Below are 22833 nucleotides of genomic sequence, written 5' to 3'. Positions count from 1 at the left end.
CAAGTATAATACTGAGTTTTAAAATACAAGAGGAGGTACTAGTTCTTGGGGTGGATAGAATAAAGTGCAGCCTGTTGTGGTTCCATAAGGGGGTTTCTCCAAAAAGGAATGAGAGGGTGAGTGGAGAGAATGATCCTCCTGTGTATGTTGTGCCCTCACACACCCTTGCGAGTGTAAAGAGTCATCATTGGGGACTGCTCCGCGTGAGGGTGGCGCTGCAGTCCCTCACAGGCCCTCATAGATTCCACCGGCAGACTGGGCAGGCTGTTAGGTCGCCCGCAGACCAGCGGCGAGCACACACTCAGCTCCCTCTTGATTTTACCTTCCGTCGAAGCTGCCTTATTCCTACCAGGAAAGGGTTTGCAACAGACACATATGAACAAACCGTTTGTCTTTTAAATAGCATCCATTCCTCATTGTAGGTGTGGGAGGATCATAGGGTGTCTCTTTCCCTATTTTCTCCCTTCTCTTTCTTTTTCATGGTCCTGATGAAGCGCTCTGGGATCCACTATGGACCACTGGATAGCGCGAAACCTGTCGACCCTTCACCACTAGACACAATAGCACTTCCACACACGGGTTGAGAGAAGTGGGAATCCTTTTGTTTCTATCCCCACTCTATTAGCAGAACCAGCATCTCCACCCTTGTCTTTATTTTAGCTTAACTATTTGTACCCTCCAATAATTCCTTTTGTTCACAACTGGTTATTTTTTCTACCCTCACCTTCATCACCTGGCCCCACATACCCACATGCACAACTGCGGCACCTCCTAAAGGATCTCCACCAAAGTGCCCTCTATGAGGGCCCGTGAGGGACTACAGCGCCACCCCCACGCAGAGCAGTGCCTAATGATGACCCTTTACACTCGCAGGGGTGTGTGAGGGCACAACATACACAGGAGGATCCTTCTCTCCACTCACCCTCTCATTCCTTTTTTCGGAGACACCCCCTTATGCAACTACAACAGGCTGCACTTTATTCTATCTACCCCAGGAACTAGTACCACCTCTTGTATTTTACACTGTCCTTTGAAGCTACGGTACAAGATCTTTTCCAGAGGCTCCACGTCCCCCTTTCTTTGAATTTTGGTTACTAATACTGAGTTTTACCTGATTCTCCAAGCCTAAAATATGTATATTGCCTAGTGATACATACATTTGGCCTTCAATTCTCCTACTTTTGAACTGTCTTCAATCATGACATTTAAAAGCTCAATCTTATCTGAACAGAAATCTGTAACGCTGGTTTTATTTCACAACACAGTAAAATGTGTTTCTGAGTAGTCCACCAAGCACCAAAGGCCGAGAAAAATGTGGTGTTAATCCTCAGTGAACGCAACCCATAAAACAGAACAATAGGATGAAACAAAAATGCAGACAAAACAATCCACACATCACCACACCACCATAATTTCACAGAATTTACACTATACTGCAAGAAGAGTTTGTAATTGTGTGAAACTCCTGTTGTGAACTTTTTGTTGAGGAGAGTTTGCATGCTTCAAGTTGGTTGAATCATTAAAAATCTGTTCTCGTTAAAGTCATTTACATTGTGAAGTTTACCTTATTTATCTTGCTTGAAAATAGACAGCTCCCCATGCTCTTTCACTGGTATCAATTATCTCGAGTGTTATAGGTAAGAAGCTGACAGGCAGCCATCTTAGAAGGAGCAATCTACTTGGCACAGGATCCAAGCGAATGTAAGGGGAGCATACTATTAAGGATGCTCAAATGAGTTGTCTGAGACGTGAGATGGCTCTATCAAGTTGGTCTGTGTTCTTTCTGAGTAACTCATCCAGTTTGCATTATGTTACTTGCCATTTATAATGGGAAAAGTGCAAGCACCAGAATGTGAGTGAAGTAAACTAGCATGCCAGAACCGGTTGAAGATCACACTTTGACCTCTTGAAATCTCTGAAGTCTCAACTTTCAGAAAATTAATGGTACAAGTCTCAATTTACTTGAAACCTTGATTCTTTATGTAGAGACATGCATGCCTGCGCAGGAGCAAGCACCAGGGGGCAGATTTACAAGAAAGTGACGCATTTGTAGAGATGTGTCACTTTCCCTGCTCCACCCTGAGAAACCCTTGCGCCACCATGGATGCACCGTATTAATAATACAGCCCAAACACAAGGAGATAATGGATGGAGCACTGAAACTTTTCAGACACAATTCTGAGTTGATGAGGGCTAACAGCCCTCATCAGCCAGGCTAGCTTGAATCCAGTGGCAAAGTGAGCTAGGGACCCACGTCTGGGCATACCCTGCCAACGTAGGGCAAACAAAGCAAACACAAGGAGATGATGGACAGAACACGAAACCAGTCCCAGGATGCTCGTTTCCGGTCCAGGGAAGACATGGCTTGGCAGTTCGGGCTGGACTGTTCCCATGAGGCCATCATCTCCTTGTGTTTGCTTTATTCGCCCTAAGTTGGCAGGGTATCCCCAGACGTGGGTCCCTTGCTCACTTTGCCACTGGATTCAAGCTAGCCTGGCTGATGAGGGCTGTTAGCCCAAAACCAGTCCCAGGATGCTTGTTTCCGGTCCAGGGAAGACATGGCTTGGCAGTTCGGGCTGGACTGTTCCCATGAGGCACTGGGTCAAGGCTGATTTGTATATAGCTGTGTCTGAACAGGGGTTGCGAAGTGAGCTAAAGAACGATGATGGATTCAACCCAGATCTGTGACTGGGGATGAGTGTCTGAAAAATGTCAGCGCTCCATCCATCATCTCCTTGTATTTGCTCTGTATTTACAATACGGCGCACCATGGAGCAAAGATTGGCAAAATGTGTCAGAAATTCTGATGGATCTGTTGGGGCAAAAGTCACGCATTACTGGAGTCGTGTCGCAAGCACGATGCAACTCCAACAATGCATTTTGAGGGCTATCCCAGTACACTGCCTCAAGCAGTCGTAAGGTTTTGACGCAGTGGCATACTAGAAGTGACGCAGTGAAATCTTGTAGATTTTACTACGTCACTTTTACGAGGCTTTCCTGCATGGGAACGCCCACCCTCCATACATTATACCTGACGCAGGTATAATGTGACGCACGGATTTACAATGTGACGTATATCCCTAGATGAGTCACATTGTAAATTGGCTGCATTTTTTACGCCGCTGCTGCGTCATAAAAGTGACAAAACGGCAGTGCAAAAGTATTGCAAGAGTCTTGTAAATCTGCCCCCAGGTATTCAAATACCCAACGATCATGGTAAAAAGTTGTGTCAAGAGAATCATTGACATTTTTCTTCCATATGTTTCCCTATAGGCTCTCACCCAGTTTCTTGGATGGTCGGTGCTGAACACTGATACTTATGACAAAATGAATAAAATTGAAAACCGAAAAGACATTGCTCAGGAAATGCTGATGTACCAATCAAAGTGCACTCCTCATGAAATCCAGACAATTTTGGTAAGCTACAAATACTTTATGTAATGTTATTGGCATTTGTATAGTATACAGTCTGGCTTGGGTAGATGTAGATTATGGCGTCGATGGTCTAGTAGTGAAGCAGATTCAGTTGATTTCAGACCACTCCTACACTGGTCTGGAATCTGAAACATCTTCTGGTGATATGGGTTGGGTGTTCATTTCCATGTGTTATATTGTGTGCTTTGATTTGAGGTTGAGTTTCGGTTTCACATTCAAATGATTATTTATGGGTTTGATGGATCGCTCGTGGCAATGTGAAAAACCATAGGACAGTGGGGGTACGATATTTGTGTCAGAGAGAAAATGTGTCCACATAGCTTCACCAGGTGCCTGTGCTAATCTTACCTAAGACATTTGGCTTTAGCCTTGCAGACAGGGCCGGACTGGGAACAGCAACCAGCCCTGGCAGATTGTTGCTCGACTGCCCAGTGACAAAACAGGCCCCCACAGGCACAAAACCAGCCCCCACCCCTCCGGCCCATTGGGTAAATGCCCTGTGCCTGCTACCGCTAGTCCGGCCTTGCTTGCCGATACAGATATACTGGGCTCTGTACTGCTTTCTACATGCTGTGACGGAATGCTATCCTTGGCAGCTATCTATTTGGTATATCTCAAGTGTGCTTTATGAAGCCGGGTATGCAGTCTCAGTGGACTAATGCAACCACTCCAACAACTTGTCTGACCTCATGGTCAAAGGATTACATTCCAGCAAGTCCATTCAGCTTTTTATCCTTTCAAGGTTGATGAAATGGGTACCATTGAGTTAGGTAACAATAAACATCTGTTATTCAGCACGAAGGTGCCCCAGGTGATGAACATGCGCCTTAGAAATAAACATGTTATGTATATTAGCTGGTTTACGTGTGTCTTTCAAGGGTAATGTTGTGAAGAACCTCTCAATATCCCAGTTCTATGACCTTTCTGAGATGGATTTCATTTAAGAGGAGAGTTTTGTCAAATATTTTCTGTTGTATATTTACATGTGGTGTATTTTAATACAGTACGTGCAATATAAGAGCTGCAATGCAACTGTTGTTTGACTTGTCCTCCCCGAATGTGTGTTACCGTGTAGCCATCTATATTCTTAAATGTATTGGGCACAGGAAATCAATTATTATATGAGCCCCCTTCTTTCCTTTATCCCCCGTTGGTAAACACATCTAATGAACAACTGTGAGTTACTGTTAAACTTTTGCATTTCTCTTATATGAATTTTATCCACTCTGTATTTTTACTTGTTGATTGTATCCTTGATAATGATTACCTTCCGGCTTTGCACTTTTTCTTGCACTAATGTCTTTTTTCAAATTCTTTTAAAACAAACCGCTGCTAAAATACCTATGATTTCTAATATCTATGAGACCATACAGACGTTGCACTTTACTTATAATTTTGCATATTTGCACATACCAACTGCACTTTATGCCTATCAAAGGTCTTTTCTGATTTGCACTATTATACCTGGCGTGTTTCGCACTAAACCTTAACTGCTGCTAAGTAATATACTGTGACCAAATTGAACTCTGTATATCAATGAGATATATCTTATGGGCTTAACAAGATTGGCATGGTTATTGATACAATTTTAAATAAGTTTCATTATTTCAACCTACACAAATATGTTTTCATACAGTATTGTTGTATGTTGCTATATGGTTGTACTTGTACAAACCGAATAAAGCATTTTGAAACGAAACGGTACCATTGAGTTAGGTAACAATAAACATCTGTTATTCAGCACGAAGGTGCCCCAGGTGATGAACATGCACCTTAGAAATAAAATTGTTATGTATATTAGCTGGTTTACGTGTGTCTTTCAAGGGTAATGTTGTGAAGAACCTCTCAATATCCCAGTTCTATGACCTTTCTGAGATGGATTTCATTTAAGAGGAGAGTTTTGTCAAATATTTTCTGTTGTATATTTACATGTGGTGTATTTTATTGGCAATAACTCTTCTCAGCTATATCGGTGCTGTGTTGGAAATACATATAGTGTTTTCTTGTGATATTCTGTTATATGTTTGTGTGTTTAGTTTTGTTGACAAGTAGAAATGGCAGTGACAAGCCAGCCATCTAATAAGCATGTGTGCTGGGTTGTGTGCATGCGGAGTGTTCAGTCTGTGTCCTACTGCATGTTTTTATCACACTTCATGTCTCAAAGTCTCCAAATATTGTTGAAAACAGTCTGATGGCTTGCTAAAGGCATATGTGTTCTGAACTGGGTGAGTGGGAAATGCCCTGCTTAATGTTGACTGTTGCACATTGGTCTGTTCTTTGGGAAAAATAAAAACATTGCAGACTTTAATATAGAAACAATTGCTCAATCCCCCAACACAGCTGAAGACAGAGAGCTCATCTCCACAAGCAACATAGCCCCGACAGAGCAGTAGCTTAGTCAGTAAGACTGGAGCGGTGGAAGCTTCTGATTTTCCGACAATCACGCTAGCATATCATGGTAATTATTACATGAGAAGCGGCGCATGAGGGGGCTTATTTGTAAAATAACCATGGTTTAAGACCTTCCAAAATGAAGAACGAGATTTGTGTTTTTGTCTGAGTGAGTATTTAAAAAATACCAGGTGAAATCTGACAGACACCACCTTACCATACCCAACTGAAAGCTCATGTACCAAACTATTTACTAAATAATAAATGTATTAGGGGGTGTAACACCCCAAACACCCACCCCTCCGAAGCTACGCTCCTGAGCACTGATGCATTCTTGCCAGCAGGAAGCATAGTTACCCACACCAACAATCACAAGGCACCACCCACCTGGCATCATGATTTGGGGAATTGTCTGACACTGTCATGGTCAGTTGGATGTAAGCTCTCCTGTGCAGTTCCCATGTAGGGATGACCTGGCGTTTTATTCATCAGGCATTTCTCGGGCTACTGGGGGCTGGTTTTGAAAGCAAAGGGCCACTGCTGGCGCCTTCGTCACTTTCCACAGGTCCCTGAGATTAACTGCAGCAGGCATCAAGAGAGAAAGAGGAAGGACAAACTGAGAGAGAGAGAGATCAGAGAGCGAGGCAAGAGAAAGGCGGGAAAGCAGACTGGGAATGGAGGGAAGGAAAGGGAGTGATACTAGTTTGGTTTTCTTGCCAGGGCGGCTTTTGGTTCCTCAGTCCGGCCATGAACCCAGGTCCTTCTAAGCACAGTCTTCTGTTTCCTGTTGAAAGCTTCCACACTACACCAGCTTGAGAGATCTCTGACTTCTCCTGGGGTTGATCATTTTGATACTGTTACCTACTATTTCTATATATACGTCTGTTGCCCCTGTGGCCACTCAGTGCCCAGCCAATCTCATCCAATGTTGGACGGATCCCACGTGGCTGCTCGATGGCCCATGTAGGAGAAATGCCATTTTCTATGTGAAGAGCTAAGCAGATGTCCAAATCATGCACAGTGATCTTTTGGCTAGACATAACTAGATCTGGATGATGTGAAGCAAAAAAGAGCTCGAGAATTCCACCATACGATCATCCAGAGCATCCCACTGGTCTTCACGTACCACCAGAGATGGTCTCTAACTATACGGTCAGTCTTTCAACTAGATGACGCTTGATAATTAGACACGCTGGACTGCACCAGTAGATGCGTGGGCTTGGTGTTCACATGTGCCTGGACTTACAGACATACCATAGAATGTCGTGCCTTAAACAACTTCCAGATGACAGAAGAGTGCAATATCAGGCATATTAAACAATGGCAGGCTAACCTAGATGCAAAGAAAGCATTACAAAGAACAAGCGTAGTGTTTGACTAACCCAGAAACCATGGGAGTGCAAGAATAATATACAAGCATCGATTCCCAATGTAAGCCCCAACCCGTGGCAAAGTGACCTTACAACAGAACATTCACAGAGTGTATACTACAAGAAAACCTAGGGGTCTTGGTTAAGAGCGAAGGATCAATCTCTTATTTGGAGGTAACGATATCTATATCGTTACCTCCAAATAAGAGAGTGATTCTTCGCTCTTAACCAAGACCCCTAGGTTTTCTTGTAGTATACTGTATTATTGGGGTTGTAACTTAGGCTGGTCTATAAACTTCCCTCAGACCCTTTACATACAATAGGTTTACACATTCACAGAGTGTGCCAGATTCAGCTAAGGCAGGACTACTACAACAACAGAAGAATCTCTATGCAAGGTCTACCCAGCTGTAACATGAGGGCCACAGCAAAACAATCACAATGCAAAATTCCAGCCAGATGCAACATGAGTGCACACTAGAGCAATGACAATATAAGCCTCACCTCGATGAAACACGAGTAAAGCAGAGCACTGAATCATAATTTTAATGAACACGCCCACTCCTTACAAGAGGAGAAAAATCCCAACATAAGGCAGTCCCATTGTGCTGTGTCAACAACAGCAGAAAACCACAAGTAAGGCCCATTCAGATAGAATGTTAGAACACTAGCAGTAGTCCATGCCACAGTGTATGAACCACTTCATTATAGCATGAGTGTGGTAGCAGAACAATCACAATGAAAGGTCCACACCTGCCCACCAGCTGAAAAACACAATGTAACGGGTACCAAGATCTGATATGAGTGCAGCACAGAACAGAAAAATATTAGGGTGTACAGCACACCCAAGATAGCAAGCACAAAGAAGAGCCATCTGGGTTAATAGAGAAGAAACTGAATCATAATTAATAGAGGGTGGATCCCTCTGTAATGTGCACAAACTGGAGAAAGGAGTAGGGAAGCTGTGGAAAACAGAAATGGATGAAAAAAGTGAATATCTATGTGTGTTTAGCTCACTTCGCTCAGAGCATGATAGTGATATATGTTTTTAAATAAACAATTAATAATTTTGCTTCTGTCTTTTTAGAAAACAAAAGAAAAACTGAAGAAAGAGATTGTTGACTGTGAAGAAAAAGATCTCATTAAGATATTGGTAACAGTTTAACGATACACATTCATTCTTGAGTGCTTGAGTTTGTTTTCCACATATTTTACCATATCTATCTATCTATCTATCTATCTATCTATCTATCTATCTATCTATCTATCTATCTATCTATCTATCTATCTATCTATCTATCTATCTATCTTAATAAGAATAATCTTTATTCTGAGGTAATCACATCCATAAAAGATACAATAATAAAACAAAGACAAGCCTTAAAAGACTTCATCAGTATAATTGAGTATCAGACTAAATAATGTGCAAAAGAGCAAAATCCAATCAATCATTAATACATCTGGTATTTCTAAATCTAAGTGCAGCTCTTAAAAAATGTGTAACTGCAAAGAGCGTGTGATCATTAGGCAGCAACTGCAGATACATTAAGGCAACACAGGCTTGTCTAAAACTTATCGCTTTTAAAAGAGGTTTAAGATACATCCTCGTAGGGTAAATAAAATATTTACATAAAAGTACAAAATGTAGGGTGTCCTGTGGGGACCTATTGTCGCAACCACAGGGGCCTCCCATCTCATCATGTAAAACAAAACCAGCCGGCTGAGCTAAAAGATGATTAAGCTGGTAAAATCTAAAACAAGATATTAAAAATCTATCTGAGGCATTTCGCAACCTGCATAGGTAATTCTCCATGCCGTAGTACTGATTTTAGGAGAGCATGCTCTCTCACGACTGGCTTTGTTAGCTCGGTGTTGTCACTGGCAGCCATGATGAATTAAAAAAATAGCCCCTTCACTATACTCAAATGCCAGGGCTTCACTGAGTCAGGCAAAAAAAAAGTGTGTACCGCCCAAAGCAGCAGATATCTTTTTAATATAGCGCAACCAGGGGATTTTTAGTGCATGGTCTAGTGATAAAAAATCTGATACAATCAGTCGATTTATGGCCAACTCGTTATCAGACCAGATTTTGACCCAACAGGTCAGGGGTTTTACTGCCACCATGTCTGCTATATAATTTACCCCTAGTTCCTCATGCACGGAAAACGATGGGGTGCTCTATGGGACCTTCAATATATGTTTCAGAAATGTATTTTCTGTGATCTGAAGTTTGTTGGTTGCTATATAGCCCCACACCTCACTTCCGTACAAGGCCATGGATAGACAAAATGAGTGGTAGAGCTTTATAACCACACCCGGGGGCCATGTAACTAGTCTGTGGGCATGGCTAGCAATGGCTTCCATTGATGTGTTAATATCGCCTACCTTCGCCTCTGCCAACTGTTTCCTGTTCAATTTCACATCAAATAAGATTCCTAGATATCTATCTATCTATCTATCTATCTATCTATCTATCTATCTATCTATCTATCTATCTATCTATCTATCTATCTATCTATCTATCTATCTATCTATCTATCTATCTGTCTATCTATCCGTCTATCTATCTATCTATCTATCTATCTATCTATCTATCTATCTATCTATCTATCTATCTATCTATCTATCTATCTATCTATCTATCTATCTATCTATCTATCACGTTTTCTCCATGTTAATTTCCAGAGGAAATTTTGCGGCGAGAAACAAAGATATAAAACAAGAGAAGGGTGAAGGGTAGAAACACCCTGACCCCTAGACTTGCTTAGAAGTTCCCAGAAGGACCCCCAGGGCCAAAAAAAGCGATTGGCGCTGGGGTCGCAGGTTCCCGCGTTTTATTTTAATGAGGCCCCTTGGTGGGCTAGGTCCCGGTGGTAAATCTTACAAAAATCATAGCGGGGACTCGCTGGGGACCCCGCAATCCCGGGGCTTCACTTATGTTGGGAGGGGGGTTCAGTAGGCTGTGGAAATTATATTGGGAAAACAACAATGCGCCGTATTTCGGCCTTCCTTTAATATAATGCGGAATAATGTTTACTTATTATGCAGTGTTCACTTTTATCACGGATATAGTCACTTTGTTACAGGTAATTTATTAATATGTGGGAGGGCGTGTTCTGTATGTGTGCGTGGAACACAATTAACGTTTAATTGGCAGAGGTGTTCCAACAACAAGCTTAATGTTCATTGGCTGCGAACCATCAAAAGTAGAAGTGTTCCCTGCCATTCACTTTCCCTCCGCAGAGTAGCAAGGACATCTAATTGGCTCACATGTTGTGAGGAGGACCTTCCAGAGCTTAATGATGATTGGTTGCGAACTATTGAAAGTAGAAGTGTTGCTAGGTATTCCCTTCTCCTACGCGGAGTAGGAGGGACATCTGATTGGTTGACGTGTTCTAAGGAGGAGATTCCAGAGCCTCATGTTGATTGGTTGTGAACTATTGAAAGTACAAGTGTTGCCAGCCATTCACTTCCCCTCCGCAGAGTATTAGGGATATCTCATTGGGTAATGTGTTCCAAGCGGGACCTTCCCAAGTTTAATGTTCATTGGCTGTGAAGCATTAAATGTAGAAGTGTTGGCAGCCATTCCCTCCTCCTCTGTGGAACAACATGGACATTTTATTGGCTAAAGTGTTCCGAGTACAAGTTTGCTCCTTATTGGGTGTGAATGGTTCACTGTTGTCAGCCATTTTGTGACACACTTCCAAAGGTGTAAGGGAACACAAAGTAGTAGGGGGGAGGGTAGGAACACTATTAACTCTGTACAGTGGTCACAAGGTGGTGGAGAGGGATTGTGAAGGTGAAAAGCGTTTTTTATATATTTTAAGGACCATTTATATGATTGCCGTGGGATGTCCAAATCATGGCAGAAAAATAACAGAGTGTCTTGCGTCTCCTTTTTATCAAGTTTGCGGGTGGGATACTTCCCAGGAGCACTATTTACTTATAATGTGGTGTTTACTTTTCTGACGGGGAGGTGTGGCTGCGCAGCAAAAAGTTCAGTCTAGGTTTCAAACTGTTTTTATTTAGCAATGACAAATGAACTTTCTTCGGCAACTGACACTGTATATATCAAAGGGGTGAATTGAATGTCATAAAATATCACTTAAGCGTGGCCACACCTTCCTTTTTTCTGCTGTAGTTTGTAAAAGTGTTGCCCCATATTCGTGATAATATAAGAGGGCCTCAGTTACTTTTAGATAAAGTAGAAAAGAAGTGCTACAACAAACATTCCGCACTACATCATCTGAGGTCAGAAGAACAAGTAAAAAACAGTTAAACACAAATTACTACATATTATATAGAAATGTATGCATTATCATTTTTCAAGTATGTATTCTGTATAATTCGGGAAAATTCTGTGGTAGTGCTTAGAGGTCGCACACTGTTCCGCTAACAAATCACATACTCATTGAAGAATATATAGGATAGTACTATTATAACATATAGTTCTGGTCCTACATATTCTATAGGGAGAAGGTGAATAGGAACCGCAACTGAGAAACATGGAAATTAGAAAATAACATTCAGAAATGTAGGGTTTATCAAATGTTTAAAGTAAGAAAGTATGTATGAAACTATATTTTTTTAGACTGCAATTTCGTAAAATATGCTCACTGAAAAAATATCTCATCAAGTACTTTATAAAGCTTAGTAAGCTGTATTTCAGATGGCGCAGACAAATCTCTAGTTCCTCTTCTGTAACAAAAGGACAGTCTATTACAATATAAAGAATGCCACCATTGTTACAGTAAAAAGAAAATGAAAATAAAGTTATGAAAACAACAGAAGATTAATAACAAAATACTTTTGACCAGTGAATATTTTCAAAGCTTCTTTTCTCCGGGACTTCGAAATGTTTGATCTTCGTGGCAATGGGTCATAAACTTCTCTTAGATCATTATGACTGTGAAAATTAGAATATACATATTCACAGTATATGATCAAAAGGGGGGAACAGATTAAAAACCAGAATCTGGTGACGTTGCTGATATATCTTTACTCTTTGCGCCAACGGGTCATGAACTCCTCTGAGATCACTATGACTGTTCATATTATAATATACATATTGACAGTATATGATCCCCAGGAGAAACAGACTAACAACTGGAAGCTGGTGACGGTAATTATAAATCTTTAGGGTTTGCGCCGACGGGTCACCAACACCTCTGAAGTGAAGTAAGGTGTCAATATTATAATATAGAAAGTCACAATATATAAGCACAAAGGAGCCAGAAAGGAGCAATGTTTGCTGTAATTTATCTGTTTCTGAAAACAAGCTGCTAACATTACAGAAAAAAGGCAAAAACATGCAATAACACTTTTTTCTAGATATAAATGTTTAAATATTGACAAATAGCTACGTATTATAAATATCTACTATGCCATAATCAAATAACTTACAACTCCGGAATATGTTTTGTTGGCGCAAAACAAGAATCTAATGCTAGAAAGGGGAACCTGCATCACAGAATGGACACAGATAATTAACTTATGAAAACGAAACTAATTTATCAACGGTTGTGGTTTATATACTTTTTGGTTATTGAGTACTCTAGGGAAGGAAGATGGGGCTCCGCCAATTTAGATGTCACATTTTATAGTTTACACGTGCTCATGTTTTAACTGTTTAACTTGTGCACGTGTTGGGAAAAGTTACAAACAGTGAAGCTGTAAAACTTTCGATTTCTATCGTAACACGTATAAGGTCCTTAACATGTACATATGTTGGAGAGTTTAAAAACTGTTACCCCGCAAACTGTGTCATTTGCATTCTCATGATTAAAAACATCTAAATAGAAGACATAAAAAATATCGTTCACAATAGAAGAAAAAAAAATATATGCTAATATTTGTCATCACTATGCTGTTAAATCATAAAAATGCCAGCATTTGTAAATTGTACAGCTACCCCTGGAAAGGTGTGCCAGCGCTTGGGGCGTTGGGAAGATTAAGCAAGGTGTTGCCAACAGTGAGATAGTGGTGGGCTAACACGCTGCTGGAGCCCGGAATCAAACTATGAACGCTGGTGTTCGAAGTCAGGTATTATAGGTGCGGCGTCACACTTTTACTACACTTATATGTTAATTACTGCTAATTAAGATGTAAACATTGTAAAATTATAACTAGGGCTCACTGTTTTCCGTTTTTACTGATTTTTACTGATAAATACAGTCAGAAAACTACATATTTTCCTGTCTGTATACATTTTAAAATGTGGAAAAAAACGGAAATTGGGTTATTTTTAGAGCGATTCTAAATGCTGTCAATCATGATTAACAGGCCAATAGGTCTGTCGTTCTAAAAGTAAAAGGGTTAAAACAATAAAATAATTTTAGTAAAGAGCCTTAAACAGCAATACATATGCTTGTATTAGAAAACATGCACATTTTAATATCAAGGTTGTGCATATTTTATCATCTGGGAGTGTTTATATGACTGAAAACGGTCAGTCCTTCAGACAAATAAATGTGGAAATATACTAATTTCAGATTCATTTTTTTCACAAAACCCCAAACAAAAATATATGGGTAAATACAGATACAATTATAAAAAAAAATATAAGGACAAATACAGACAGAAATGCCCAAAAAATAAATACCATAAAACCGGGAGCCATAATTATAAGTTATAAAAGTCTACTGTTAAGTTAGTTTTCACTATAAAAAATATAAATTTCTTTCTAAAATTTACTTAAAAACATTATAAGTTATAGGGACGTTGTAGTTAGAAATTAGCATTTAAAAAACCTTTGAAATTCACTGAACAAAACATAGGTTTTACAGAAGTTATAATAAGAAATTTGCATTTAAAAAAACCTTAGAAATTCGCTGAAGAAACCATAGGTTTCAGGGACGTTATAGTTAGCTGGACATTTCACTCGTAGAAAACCATAGAAATTCCATTGTTATAGTTAGTTCAGCAAACTATAACTCGTGCCCCCGCAATGCACTGCTCATGACATCACACCATTTTTGAAACCATAGAGACACCAATACCAGTTACTACATACCCACTCACTGATTCTTAGGTCTAAACAGACATCCACTCATTCCCCCATACAATCACTTATACATGCAGTCAACTCCTCAATACAACACTATTATGTGTAGTCATACACCTATTCAGACAGTCACATACTCATCCATAGAGTTACTCACAGACCTAGATAGTCATGTAAAGAATCACTGATGACATCACTAATGACATCATCCAGTGACTTTGTGTTTCTGGAAAGTTTAAATATGTTATATATATATATTTTAAGGTGTATTGAAGAATGAGTGGGTGTATAAGTGTCTGGATGAAGGATTTAGTAGGTGTGTGACTGACTGTATAAGTGAGTGATTAAATGTGTCTTACTGAATGCATGAGTTAATCACTAAACTGTCTGAATGTGTGCATCAGTATGTCTGTCATTGTGTAAGCTGCTGCATGTGTTGGTCAGTAGCTGCATGAATGTCTATATGGGTTATTTATTGGTTGCCTGAGTATTTGTATCGGAGACTGAGTGTATGTGTGGGTGGGTGGGAGGTGTGTGACTGTGCATAGATGTGTGAGTGGTTAATTCACTGGGTGTTTGGGTTCAAGAGTGTATGTGGAAACAGCTGTATGGGTGGGTGAGTGTGTGTATGGGTGTGTTGGTTAGAGATTGGATGTCTCAGTGGTACATGTCCAAGTAACTACATATGTAAAAGGCAGTGTATGTAAGAGTTGAAGTATATAAATGACTATACGTGAGAGACAGTGATTGTGAGAGTGGCTGTATGGATGAGTGTGTGCTTGTATCAGTGATTGTATAAGAGAGTAAGTATGTGTTAGTATATGTTTGAACAAGTGAGGTGGTGTGTCTATAACTGTATAGCTGAGGAAATGGGAGTGTGATTGATTCTTTGCATGACTGACTAGGTGTGTGAGTAACTCCATGGATGAATGGCGGTGGGAGTGTCTGTATAGGTGTATGAGTGCATATGATAGTGTTGTATTGATGAGTGACTGTATGTATGAGTGATTGTATGGGTGAATGAGTAGATGTGTGTGTAGACCTAGGAATTAGTGAGTGCGTATGTAGTAACTGGTATTGGTATGTTGATGGTTTCGAAAATGGTAGTCTTTATTTTACAGTGAGTGTCTCAAAGCTTATATTAGAGTGTGAGGAGGTGCTTCAGATTTTCAAGTGGATGATGTCATCAGTGATGTCATTTGAGATGTCATCGGTGATGTCATCAGTGATGTCACTGACCCGGTCATAAATGATGTAATATGTGACGTCATCAGCAGTGCATTGCGGGGGCGCAAGTTATAGTTAGCTGAACTAACTATAAGGGGGGAATTTTTATGGTTTTGTACGACTGAAATGTCCAACTAACTATAACGTCCCTGAAACCTATGTTTTTTTCAGTGAATTGTAAAGGTTTTTTAAATGCTAATTTCTAAATATAACGTGCCTGAAACATATGGTTTTTTCAGTGAATTTCAATAGTTTTTTTATTGTTATTTCTAACTAATTATAAAATGCCTGAAACCTATGGTTTTTTCAGTGAATTTCAATGGTTTTTTAAATGCTAATTTCTAACTATGCCTACAATGGTAGGACATGTGAAGAAAGAGCAAGAAAAGCACAGAAAGAAGCAGGACAAATACAGAAAGAGGCAACTGAAATCCAGAAAGCAGCAGAAAAGTGCTGGTAGAAGCAAGAGATGTGCAGAAAGATCCAACAGAGGTGCAGAACGCCCTCCTGTGCCCCCAACTTTTTACTGACAGGTACTGGTGGTAACTGACTGACTAACCAGGACAGGAGCCAGTGCTATGCTACAAGACACTTAGAATACAGTGAAAACACCTACATACACTAGGGAACACTATGTATTGGGATACCCCTGTGATTAGCATGACCTCCTCTCTATTTGCCATGAGTTAGTGCCTGGGTCATTACATGAGCACATGGGTACTGAGTGGATGATTAGAGTACTGCAAGGAGAGTGCATGGTGAATTTATAAGTGCTCGGGGTTTGGGCTGAGTGAATGGATAAATACATGGTGCTGGCTGGGTGATTGGAGGAGTGCATGGGTAGTGACAAGGAGATGACTGAACTGCATCAGTAGTGCTTAGGTGATTGTAGCAGTGCATGTGTTAATGCCTGGGTCATTGCAGGAGTACATGGGTAGTGACAGGATGATTAGAGTGCTGCAAGGACAGTGCATTGTGAATTTATAAGTGTTTTGGTTTTGGCGGAGTGATTGGATAAGTACATGATGCTGGATGGGTAATTTGAGGAGTGCATGGGTAGTGACAGGGATTTCCGGAGTGCATGGGTACAACCTGGGTAGTTAGAGGAGTGAATCAGTACTGTGTAGGTGGTTAGAGTTCTGTATGGGTAGTGCACAGGGGATTGTAGCAGTGCATGTGTTAGTGCCTTGGTCATTCCATGAGTACATGCACACTGACTGGAAGATTAGAGTACTGCAAGTAGAGTGCATGGTGAATTTATAAGTGCTTTGGTTTTGGTGGAGTGATTGGATAAGTACATAGTGCTGGCTGGGTGATTGAAAGAGTGCATGGGTACTGAAAGGGCGATGGTTGGACGGCATGGGTAGTGCTTAGAGGATTGTAGCAGTGCATGTGTTATTGCCTGGGTCATTGCATAAGTACATGGGTACTGATTGGATGATTCGAGTACTGCAAGGACAGTGCATGGTGAATTTATAAGTGCCTGGGTTTGGGCGGAGTGATTGGATAAGTACATGGTGTACGCTGGGTGATTAGAGGAGTGCATGGGTAGTGACAGGGCAATGACTGGACTGCATGGGTACTGCTCAGGGTATTGTAGCAGTGCGTGGGTTCGTGCATGGGTCATTGCATGAGTGCCTGGGTAGAGACTGGATGATTAGAGTGCTGCAAGGAGAGTGCATGGTGAATTTATAAGTGCTTGGGTTTTGGCGGAGTGATTGCATAAGTACACACATGTCACATCAGGCCCGCCCCCTCCCTTCACCACTGTGCAAACGCACCCCCTGGCGGGTTTTAAGTCGGGGGATTAATTCCCCTTGAATCCTGAGGGTCCCTGGGGGCCAACTAGCCCTCCATGTACCTCCACTAAGTGCCACAGATCTGCTTTGCAGAGAGGTGGTCCGAGGCCACACCCCTTTTTACACCTCTCAGCAACGCAACTCTGTGGCGCTTACTGGATGTAGCTGGTGGGCTAGTTGGTCCGATTCAAGGGGACTTAATTTTCCAACTTAAAATGCGCCACAGGGCGCATTTGCACACTTGTCACATCAGGCCACGCCCCTCCCTGCACCACTGTGCAAACGCACCCCCTGGAGCATTATAAATTGGGGGATTAAATCCCCTTGAGTCCTGAGGGTCCCTAAGGGCCAACTAGCCCACCAGGTACCTCCAGTAAGAGCCACAGAGCTGCTTTGCAGAGAGGTGTAGAAAGGGGCGTGGCCTCTGAACACCTCTGGAGATACCTGGTGGGCTAGTTGGCCCCCAGGGACCCTCAGTATTCAAAGGGAATTAATTCCCCAATTTACAATGCACCAGGGGGCGCGTTTGCTGAGTGCTGCAGGGAGGGGGCGGGGCATAGCCGTGATGCCAGCTTTTTAAAAACAAAAATTTAAGAAGGGAGCTGTGTGGCCCCCATTCTTTTTCTTTTTTTGGGGCCCTGGGAACCCCATCCCCCAGGGCCTGACCCCTTTCTTCTTATTTTTTTAATGTAAAGGGGAAGGGGTCACCTGGCCCCTCTCCTGTCACCAATTCTGGCCCCGGGAACCCCATCCCCCGTGGCATGGCCACGTATATATATTTTTTAAAGTAGAGGGGGCTGCATGGCCCCCTTCCTAAGCCCTCGATTGGCCCCAGGGACCCCATCCCCCGGGGTCGGCCTATATTTATTTATTTTTTATTTGGGCCAGGGCCCGGGCACCCCATCCCCGGGGCTGGCCATCATTTTGAATTTTATTTTTGGGAGGGGGGCTGCTTGGCCCCCTCCTCAGGCCAATTATGGGTCCGGGGACCCCATCCCCCAGGGCCTGGCCTCTCCGTTTAAAAAAAAAATTATATTCACAGGGGAAGGGGGCCATGCGGCCCTCCTCCCGGGCCACTTCTTGCCCCGGGGACCCCATCCCCCTGGGCCTGGCCTCACCGTTGGGGACCATGGGAGGAGCCCCAATGTGTCAAGCTATCCACGTCGTCCCTTACCTTGTCTTGACTGAAGCCCTTTTGGAAGACGTGGATGATTTCGCAGAGACGCAAGGGACCAACTTCCCTAATCACTAACCAAAGCCTACTGATTCTAAAGTATACAGTAAGGTTTTAAACTAGGAATTAGGGAGGAGGGCCGGTACTGGACGTTGAAGTGTTGACCTTGGTTCTTGCTGTCGACCTGCAAAGCAACAAGCACCAAAGACTTTAGTATATAGGTCAAGTGCCTTTTCACCTAATTATTATGTAGCCTTTTAACTATTCTAGTCTACTTAGTTAAAGCTCCTAAATCAGTGTGGAGAGTCTTGAAGTTCCCCTACCTGCGATCAGTAAGTTGTTGGCTTTCGTCCAGTATGTCTTAGTTTGATCGAGATGATGAAGTCATCAGACGTCCTCTAGGATTAGTGGTCAGCTTGTAGGATACCAGCTTGAATTGTCAAGTTGGAGAAACTAAAAGAAAGGGAAGGATTATTTTACATTCTTTAAAAGGCTCTTTGCAAACCTTCCTATCTATTCCTATAACTTACTTGACATTATCTTCTTGCTTCCTTGTCTTGGGTTTCGTGTTTTTTCCTCTAGTACAACAAAAGATAAGCATAGACCAAAAGATACAAAATCCTAAATGTCTTTCTTCAAAGACCTTTCTTTAACTCAAAATCTAAACCACATTGTAATTATTTTCTGAGAATCGCATACATAATCAGTAAGCAATTGTTCCTTCAAAACCTAGATGTGTTCTTTAAATAAACTTAGAAATGTCCAAAGTCTCTTTCTTGCATTTCTTTTTGAAAATTGAAAGTTCCAAAAATTCTGTTGACCTTTCTTGCAAAGGGCGCCTTTAAACAACGAAAGTACTTCGCTTTTTAAATCATGTCTTTAGAGATTCCTGTTCCGGAATTGAGAAAATCCGCTTTGAAGTTCTGCCAGGATCGAAACACCATCCGGTAAGTTCCACCTGCTGACGCGACCTTCTCCAGACGAAATCGGAAGGCAAAGCGCCTTCCAGAAGGCGGGGTGCGGTTTAAATACAGGACCGCACCCAGCCGCTCCCAGTTACGCACTCTGAACGTGCGCGAAGACGCTGACTGCAATCCCCTTCGAACGCGCACCAAAAAGGAGCGTGCAAGGGATGCGAGGAGAGAAATCAAAAGACCTTCACTGGGCAAAGTCTCCATTGTACCATACGCTAAATCTTAACCTGTGAAATACTGCATGTACAAACCATAAAAACCAACGCCAGGCTCAGCAAAAGCAAAATAATAACAAAACCACATGTTTTAAGGCATGAATCACAAAATTATGTAAACACCCAATCACACTGATAATGAAGCGTGCGGGGAGCACGGGACAGGGGTGGGTTTCAAAGAGGGAAATACTACACATGTCTTCAGGATATGTGTATCATGTGTTGGAGCATGTAGAACCATGACAGTACTCCCTCCTCAAGATCCCCCCAAGAACTGAGGATATGGGTTTAGGTTTCTCAGGGTGTCGTAAATGAAAGAGTCGGATCAACCTAGGAGAATTTTTCAGATGTTCCAAAGGTTCCCATGACCTTTCCTCTGGGCCATATCCTTTCCAATCAATGAGGTAAAAGAGTTTTCCTCTAATTCTTTTGGAATCTAAAATTGTTTTAACCTCAAACTCAGGGTGACCTTCTATCATGATGGAAGGCGGAGATTTCGAAATTCGAGTTTGGGGATGGAAAGGTTTAACCAGAGAGACATGAAAAGCAGGGTGAAACAAGTACTTGTGAGGAAGAATCAATTTTACGCAAACTGGGTTTATTATTTTCCCTATAGAAAAGGGGCCAATAAATTTTGGATTGAATTTCCTGTTTCCTCTTAATTTCAAATTTTTTGTACTTAACCACACTTTATCCCCAACTTTATATTGAGGTTGTTCAGATCGATGTTTATCCTTGGCTTCCTTTTGGGATTCCTTTGCTTTGGCCAAATTGAATTTAGCTTCTTCCTGAATGGTGAAAACTTTGGATACATAGTCAGAAATTGAAGGTACGGATTCATCATAGTTGTTGTTAGAACTCTTGGGAATACTTTTTGGATGAAATCCGAAATTACAAAAGAATGGGGACATTTTGATGGAAGAATGTTCGGAGTTATTATAGGCGAACTCTAAGGGGCTTAGAAGTTCGGACCATTCTTCGGGAACCTCAGGCAACATACAACGAAGATATTGTTCGATAGTTTGATTAGTTCGTTCCGTTAAACCATCAGTTTGGGGATGATAACTAGAAGATAAACGAACATCCATATGTAACAATGAACCCAGCTTTTGCCAAACCTTCGATATAAATTGGGAACCCCTGTCAGAAATAACTACCGAAGGAATTCCGTGTAGTCTTATCACATGAGTCATGATCAAATGAGCTAGTTCCAAGGCAGTAGGAAGCTTCCTTAAAGGAATAAAATGGGCCATTCGCGTAAACTGATCTACCACTGTTAAAATAGTGTTAAATCCCTTCTTGGTTTCAGGTAGTTCGACTATAAAATCCAACGTAATTGTATGCCAGGGTTGAGGTGGAATAGGCAGGGGCATTAACAATCCACTAGAAGCTTGATGAGAAGATTTGTTTTGAACACAAACACTGCAAGTTTCCACAAGTAGCTGAATGTCTTTGAACATAAAAGGCCACCAAAAGTTCCTCTTAATAAGCTCCATGGTTTTTAAAATACTTGGGTGAGCTGACAACATAGTGTCATGGTGAAGATGAATTATGGATTGTCGAATCTTTTCATTAGGAACAAAAATCAAATCATGTACCATTAACAAATCATCTTTCTTGTATAGAAAAGGGTGATCTTCTTTCCACATCTCAACATCCTTTTCTTTCAAAGCTTCCTTGATGTCATCTACAATGTCGCCTACAGATAAACTTCCCTGAAAACAAGAAGTAGGGATTACAGGATGAATAATTTCAAGTTGCTCTGGGCCCTTATCTCCAATTCTGGACAAAGCATCCGCTTTTAAGTTCTCTTTTCCTGGACAATAAGTGATTACAAAATTGTAGTCATTGAAGAAAATTGACCAACGTAATTGTCTAGCAGTCAAAGCCTTCACTGATCTTAAGGCTTGAAGGTTTCTGTGGTCTGTATAAATTGTTACTGGATGACGAGCCCCTAACAGGTAGTGACGCCATTCTTCAAACACTGCTTTTATTGCCAATAATTCCTTATCGGCAATTGCATAATTCTGTTCTGCTTCTGATAATTTTCTTGAAAAGTAAGCTATTGGGTGCATTTGGCCGGTATCTGCATTTCGTTGTGAAAGGATTCCCCCCAAAGCATATTGAGATGCATCAGCTTCTACAATAAAGGGCTGGTTGGGGTCTGGATGGCTTAAGATTGGCGCTATAGTAAACCTTTCTTTTAGAATTTGAAAGGCTTCCTCGGCTTCTGGGGTCCATAAAAATTTTACTCCTTTTCTCAGTAACTTAGTTATGGGCGTGATAATTTGGGAAAAGTCCTGAATAAATCTCCGGTAAAAAGTTGCAAATCCTAGGAAACTTTGAATTTGCTTCACAGAAGTGGGGCTTGGCCAAGTTGTTACAGCTTCAACCTTTTTTGGGTCCATTTCTATTCCTTCTGGACTAATATTATAGCCCAGAAAGTCCACTTTGGAAACATGAAATAAACTCTTTTCCAATTTCACATAGAGTGAGTTTAATAGCAATTTTTGAAGAATGTCGCGAACCTGTTGCACATGTTCTTCCTCAGAATCAGAATAGATGAGAATATCATCTATGTAGACTACACAACAGATGTCAATGAATTTGTGTAAAACCTCGTTTATAAAAAACTGGAAGGCGGCAGGAGCGTTACAAAGACCAAATGGCATAACTTGATATTCGAAGAGTCCGAACTTTGTACGGAAGGCCGTCTTCCATTCGTCTCCCTTTCTCACTCTAACTAAATGGTAAGCTCCTCGTAAATCCAGTTTTGTATAAATCTTAGCTTTTTTTATCTGGTCCAAAAGTGTTGGTATCAAAGGTAGGGGGTACCTGTTCTTTATAGTTACATTGTTTAAGGCCCTATAATCAATGCACGTGCGCAATTCCCCTCCCTTCTTTGGAATGAAAAAAAGTGCTGATGAAACAGGTGATTTAGAGTGTCTAATGAAGCCGTTAGCAAGGTATTCATCTAAGTATTCTCTTAGATGAACATTTTCGGCTTCTGTAAGAGCGTAGATGCGACTGCAGGGCAAGGTTGCTCCAGGCATTAAATCAATCCTACAGTCAAAATCTCTAAGTGGTGGTAGGGTATTGGCCTTTTTTTTGTCAAAGACGTCAGATAAGTCATTATATACCGATGGAACCCCCTCCAAGATCAGTAAGTTGGGTGATTCTACTCCAAAGTCAAAACCTTGAATCACATCCTTAGATCTGTCAATAAGGAAGCAATGATCAGTACA

General features: G+C 41.3%; 1 protein-coding gene across 1 annotated transcript in view; it reads left to right on the top strand.

The window, feature by feature from the left end:
- The window catches only part of PDE6C (phosphodiesterase 6C), a 420959-nt gene that overhangs the window by 164739 nt on the left and 233387 nt on the right, over nucleotides 1-22833 (top strand). Inside the window, exons 10-11 of the mRNA XM_086922484.1 lie at nucleotides 3274-3417; nucleotides 8284-8349. Of these exons, the coding sequence (XP_086778610.1) occupies nucleotides 3274-3417; nucleotides 8284-8349 (210 nt within the window). The remainder of the gene's footprint in view (nucleotides 1-3273; nucleotides 3418-8283; nucleotides 8350-22833) is intronic.

The sequence above is a fragment of the Lissotriton vulgaris genome, chromosome 5, assembly GCF_964263255.1.
Source record: "Lissotriton vulgaris chromosome 5, aLisVul1.2, whole genome shotgun sequence".
In the NCBI taxonomy this organism is placed as follows: domain Eukaryota; kingdom Metazoa; phylum Chordata; class Amphibia; order Caudata; family Salamandridae; genus Lissotriton; species Lissotriton vulgaris.
Note: the sequence above shows the minus strand (reverse complement) of the source record. Positions and strands in the feature narration are given on the sequence as shown.